The 6,000-nt window shown below is 54.0% G+C and overlaps 2 protein-coding genes across 2 annotated transcripts; one reads left to right on the forward strand and one right to left on the reverse strand.

The window, feature by feature from the left end:
• Window positions 1–708: 708 nt before the first annotated feature.
• Window positions 709–2,365, reverse strand: argx (putative argininosuccinate lyase; the record flags this gene model as incomplete). Its single annotated transcript, XM_036644740.1, has 5 exons — window positions 709–1,155; window positions 1,241–1,724; window positions 1,781–1,974; window positions 2,028–2,245; window positions 2,305–2,365. 5 exons carry the CDS (start codon window positions 2,363–2,365, stop codon window positions 709–711), a joined length of 1,404 nt encoding a protein of 467 aa, XP_036489097.1.
• A 2,594-nt stretch (window positions 2,366–4,959) lies between these two features.
• CGCS363_v012892 (uncharacterized protein) lies at window positions 4,960–5,670 on the forward strand (the record flags this gene model as incomplete). Its single annotated transcript, XM_036644741.1, has 3 exons — window positions 4,960–5,023; window positions 5,073–5,377; window positions 5,434–5,670. The coding sequence occupies 3 exons, from the start codon at window positions 4,960–4,962 to the stop codon at window positions 5,668–5,670; spliced, it is 606 nt and encodes a 201-aa protein (XP_036489094.1).
• Between the last annotated feature and the right edge of the window lie 330 nt (window positions 5,671–6,000).

Consider the following 6,000-nt stretch of genomic DNA (forward strand, 5'->3'; position numbering starts at 1 on the left):
GCCCTTTCCGGTCTTGGTGTTCGGAGAGGCAAATCTTAGAAAACTCTATTGAGCAATGGTTTTTGGACGCTGGCGGAAATCACGAACTGGACAAATGACGACCCGGGGGCTATTTATGCACAGGAACAGGGCGTGACGACGACAGTTGTGTAGGGTGAGAGAGAAGTAGTTCAGACGCAGCTTTGGGCGATGAGACAAATAGCAGCGCACTTGCTAACTATCAACGAATCTGAGGTGTTCGTGTACAGACCCCGAAGTCTACCTGATGATGGAACACGACGCTTTCGCAATCGCCTGTCTTATGTAAGCGTACGTTGGCCGCCTTGAGGATCAGTATGCAACCAGGCTTCGTCAATGGGCATGCTTGATTCCCTGAAAACATATCGTACCTTCTGGTCCTTTGGTAGATGCGCAGCAGAGAGGATGGCAGGAGACAAGTTGGGTCAGGTCCGAATTCTTTGGCGTCGAGTGAAGCGCGCGTCTGCTAATTTGGATGTTGTCAAGGTGACTCTGTCTTGAACGGTAGGTAAGGTGGTCAGGTATTCATGGTTGACCTTTTTCAGGCCCTGAACGCCAACGCCAACGCCAACGCCAAACTGCCAACAACGCTTCCGCCGCCCCCAGGCGCCCGGGATCGTCGATATTGGGCCGTACGTTCCTGGCCCCATACAGGGACTACTTACGTAGTCCTCCCATACTATCAAACCCCTAATCCAACATAGCCCTGATAACCTGGATCTGCTCCAGCACGCTTGATCGACTGGTGCCGCCTTTAGCCGTTTTCGCTTCGACACTCGTCTCATATTCGAATGCCTCCGCAATGTCTGCTGTGAACCGAGAATCAATGGCTTGCAGTTGCTCAAGGGTTAACTTATCCATCGCAACTTCCAGCTTTTCAGACTCTGCAACAACGCGTCCAGAGATGTGGTGAGCCTCTCTGAACGGACATCCCTTCCTCACCAGCCACTCTGCAACATCAGTGGCTAGCATCGTTTTGTCCAGAGCAGCCTCCATCCGGTCTGGCCGCACCTTTAGGGTAGAAATAACCCCGTTGGCTATGCCAAGACTATCTGACACAGTCTGAACCGAATCCAGCATAGGCCCCCACCCTTCCTGAAGATCTTTATTGTAGCAAGATGGCAAGCCTTTCACACTCTTTTAAACGAACAGTCAGTAGTTACTCCCGATGCGCTTCTCAAAAGCCAAGGCAATTGGCTGAGATGTCAAAATGAGGACTCACCATCATTAACCCAGCCATTTGACCGAAAGCACGCCCTGACTTGCCGCGCAGAAGCTCTAACGAGTCCGCGTTGAATTTGTTGGGCATCAAAGAGCTACCCGTAGAATAGGCGTCGGCCAGCCGCACGAAACCGAACTCAGATGTCGAATATATGATGAGGTCCTCAGCCCACCTGCTGACGTGGTTGGTGAAGATCGAGTTCCAGACCAGGAAGTCGATTAGGAAATCGCGATCGGCCGAAGTGTTCATGGAGTTCAAGGTAATTCCGCTAAAACCAAGCTCCTCAGCGATTTTGTTTCGATCAATTCGAAAAGGGTTGCCGGCCAAAGCGCCACAACCAAGGGGACTAAGATTGACCCTTTCGAAAACTTGGCGCAACCGCTCGAGATCCTGCTTAAACGCAGCGGCGTACGACATCATCCATTGAGAGAATCGAACTGGCTGAGCACGCTGGAGATGGGTGTATCCAGGCATGATATAGTCGCTGAGGTTGTCAGTCAGCAGGGAGCCGCTTTTGGCCAGAGATGGGGCTAGGCTTACATTTCAGCCTCGGCACGTGTGACAATGACCTTGAGGAATGCAACGAGTTGGCTGTCGATTTCGCGGATCCGATCGCGTAACCACATGCGCATATCGCAGACAACTTGCTCGTTGCGGCTGCGACCTGTGTGCAGCTTACCCGCGATGTCCTTGCCGATGACCTCTCCTAAGCGACGTTCGTTTGCCGTGTGAATCTGGTTCTTTGTGTTAGCCTCGAGAAGTTGAGTAGATTTGAGCGGCCTCTTACATCTTCGTCATTCGGCATGATAGCGAAAGTTCCCTGCTTCCATTCTTCCATCACTTGAAGCAAACCACGCTCAATGGCCTGAAATTCGTCGTCGCTGATGATGCCGGCCTTTGAGTTGGCTCTGGCAAAAGCAATCGACCCGAGGATATCTTCTTTGTAAAGAGCCTTGTCGTAATGGATGGAGGCATTGTACTTATGCATGAGAGGATCAATCGCACCTGCGACACCGTGAGGTCAGTATACAGCGTCCGAAGCTTGTTTCCCGAAACATTCGAACCTGTGAACCTGCCCCCCCAGAGCATGCCAGCTGCCGGGGCCTCCGCCTGTTTCTCGGCCATGTTGGAAATAATCGTGAGTGGCGTTCGTTGCGTTCGTTGCGTTTTCAAGGCCGATGAAATCAATGGATTGGAAGGGCGGGGGTTACTGAGGTTGAAAAATCTGGTGGGGGTAAAGTACGTAGGTCGATCAGTCGAAAAAGTTTGTGGGCAAAATGGCGGGGGATCAGGTAAAAGCGCAGGGCGCGGGCGCGGCTTTTCGAACCAATCAGAGCCCTGCAACCGTAGTCGCCTCCTTCCTATTACTGCCCTCTACCTTACACTTGCCCTCTACGCCGCACTTGCCCTTTACGCTGTACTTGCCCTCTACGCCTGCCTTCTCGCGCCTGCCTACTCGCGCCTGCTCTTTACTCGCGTCTGCTTTTTTGCGCTTGCCTGTCGCGCCTGACTTGTACGCCTTGCGCTTGCCTGTGTAACTGAGGTAAGCGCCGTAGGAGTGGGCCCGTCGGCGAATCAAAGGCCTTTGGCTGGCTAATCTCTGTCCACGGGCCAGTACCCTGCGAAAATACTAATGGAACCAAGTTACCCTGCGCTTTTACCTAAACCCGGGACCGACTGTCGGTTGTGACTATTGGGTTAGGTTGTGGACGGCGGCAGACCAGAAACGGCTTAGCGCCTCGCAACTGTGCAATCCGAAACATCTGGTGTTCTCCATCTCCAATAAGACCCCTGTGGTGGTTACCCCTGGGCGATTATGCAACACTCGAGCTGTCACAGAAGTCGACAAGTGACGGCGAATCCATCTCTTCTTCTGTGCAGGAGCTGTGCAGGAGCCCAGTGGGAGCCCGGGACACTGCGAGAGGCACGGATGAAATTGAGCCTCGCCAGCGCAAGGGTCCAATTGCGCTGCAACATGTTCCCGTCCTCCACGCCGCAGAAGCTGCACGTTTCCTCCTGTTTTTCGTCCGTATTTGCACCTCCTCGTCACCTAGGGTCGCTTCTTCCTCTTTTTCTGCCCTTCCATGTCGCAGAATCCCAGGTGCCCTGCCATGAGACTGGTCACAGCTGTCTGTGTGCCCCGAGTCTGCGGCCGCAGTTTCTTTTTCTGGTCTGTCCAGTAACACTCGCGATCTTGGCCGACCTTCTCCTCCGTTCCAATAGTCGACAAGACCCTACCAATACTTGCCGGCTTGTGCCTTGCCTCGAACTCCCCTAGCGAACCGAACTGTTGGCTGTCCGTCCGGCTGGCGTACCTACATACCTCCACTTACACAAAGTCAGACGCACCGAGAAACAACGCCTGACTGGCAGTCCCTTGTTCACCTCACCTTATTCCTCGTCTCAATCTCCCTTTCTTTTCCAGCTCTTCCGTCTTCTCTTCATCAATTGCCTCACTCAGCGTCATGTTGGCGGCGCCAGGCGCCCATCAGGCTTCCTTTTCATCCTTTTCTTTTCATTGAGCATTTGTTTACGTTCTCTCATCTACCTCCCAATCCATCTTTTATTTCAACTGGCCATCACTGTGCAGGCTCTGGAAGCTAAACTGCGCCGCCAGCGTTGTCCTCCTGGACACTTTCTCTGCTTCCCATCTTTCTCGGTTGCGAATGTCCCTCCCTTCAGCCGTCGAATTCCTTGATCGAGGCCGTTGAGTCGCCGGCAGTCCTCCCTTGGAACTTCCGACACACCAGCACCCTCTCAATCCGTTGTTTCCTTCACAACTTTCTTCTCCTAACTATTGGGCATTGTTTAAGCCGGTCGTGACCGCACCTACAAAGATTCTTCAACGAGACGGTCATCAATATCGTACCTCTGAGAGACGCTGACTCGCCATTTGCTCCGTCTACAATAAAGGATCCCCCTCGTCGCAGTATTATCTGTGGCAGCGTCGACAGCCTCCGCACGAGGAGTGCGAAACACACAGCGCCGACTCGCGCTTCTCGCTATCCTCCCCGCCGAAGCATGACGAACCTTGAACGGCGGTAACTGCGAAGTTAACTCTTAACGTTCAATCGGGAGGTGCATATCAGCTTCGACCCTCCAGTATGGACTTTCTGCGACGCGGACGGTCCTCGAATGGACCAGATATTGAGCAACAGGCCTGGGCTGGACCATCAACACAGCCTGAAATGCAGGAGGATTCGCGATCTCGACCGAGGCGACTCCCTGGAACACGGCCTGCTCTGTCCTCAAGAAGACATCCCGGCGGCAGAATGCAGCGCCTCGACGATGGCGAGGATGACAGTCCCAAGACTCCGCGCTTCAATATAGGCCTCCCAACACTCCCAAGCACTCGACTGAATCTTCCGCATCTTGCGAGGACATGGACGAGTGGTTCCAACGGCCCGAACTCGCGGCCTAGCTCAGGACAACCACTGCCAAGTCGAGCGGCGACCGATCCGCTTACCGGACCGTATATGAGCAGAGCGGGAGCTACGCAGATTCCTGTAGCGATGCCATCTCCGGTTGCCCAGCATGCTCGATCACATTCCCGCAGACTGACAAGAAGGTTTACTGGGCCAGATCCTGCAGAGATGCATCTGGCACAGATGGCACAGGAGGGAAGGCGGCGCAGACGACGGAGGCAGCGAAACCAAGACAACAACGAGGGACACCCGAAAAGGTTCCTGCTTTGCCTGCCATGGGTGAAGTCGCGGCGCATGCGATCGCAAATCCTTCGGTGCTTTATTTCAGGCACGTTTCTCGCCCTGTTATTAGCCGTTTGTGAGTAATGCCTTGTGCTGCTGTTGGGAAAGCCTAACTGACCCCGTAGACCTTGCCCTGTCTCTCACACAGAACATCCGCAGTAGCGAGTTCACGGTACTTCTCATACTCATCATTCTCTTCACGACGATCTTTTTCTGCCACGGCTTGATTCGCTTATGCATGCTCGTCATTCGACCGCGATCGGACGACGAGGCTAGGCCGCCAATGCCGCAGCTTGTTGCTCCAGGAGGGTACGCTGTCCCACGGGAACCGATCAGAGTGGTGTTGGCCCGTGACGAAGAGGAGGAGGGCGAGATAAGCGATGCAGCCAAAGCGAAGCCGCCAGCCTACGGCCTCTGGAGAGAGAGTGTGGTACGTGCCCGCAGCATGGATGTTTCCAATCATTTCCAACTAACAAGAGGATACAGCGGGTGGATCCCAATAGGATATACTGGCAACGCAATCCCAATGCGACATCAAATGGCAGCCCGTCGAACTCTAGGGAGGTTGGCAGCGGGCCACGACCACCATCGTATGCATCGGAAGACGGTGTCAGCTACGTTGTAGATGCTCGGCCCCGGTCAATGGCGCCAGGAATGACCGAAGTCCTCCCACCACACCCCTCTGAGGTTGGGCGGATGAATGAACGACGAGGCCCATGGTGATCCCATCTACGTGGTCAGGAAAGACATAAGAAACCTTATGTGTGATATTATTGTACAATGGGAGCGCGGCTAGCGACGTTAAGGGAGTTTCGGTAGAGGCACGTCTCGCCAGTGCGTGAAAACGCCACTGAACGGGAGGACCTGAAGCATGTCATCATAAGTGTCTCGCAGTCATTTTATACTGCTCAGGGAGACAGAGCGAGTCGACTGGGACCGCACTAGTAGTACCTCCGCATGGCATTTTAAGATAATCGAGCGATGGGATACAGCTCATTTCCAATACAAGCGGGTGTTTCACAAGCTGAAGGCGTCACGAGAGGAGCCATGAGG

Source organism: Colletotrichum siamense (assembly GCF_013390195.1).
Source record: "Colletotrichum siamense strain Cg363 chromosome Unknown KSG_Cg363_contig09, whole genome shotgun sequence".
Classification (NCBI taxonomy): domain Eukaryota; kingdom Fungi; phylum Ascomycota; class Sordariomycetes; order Glomerellales; family Glomerellaceae; genus Colletotrichum; species Colletotrichum siamense.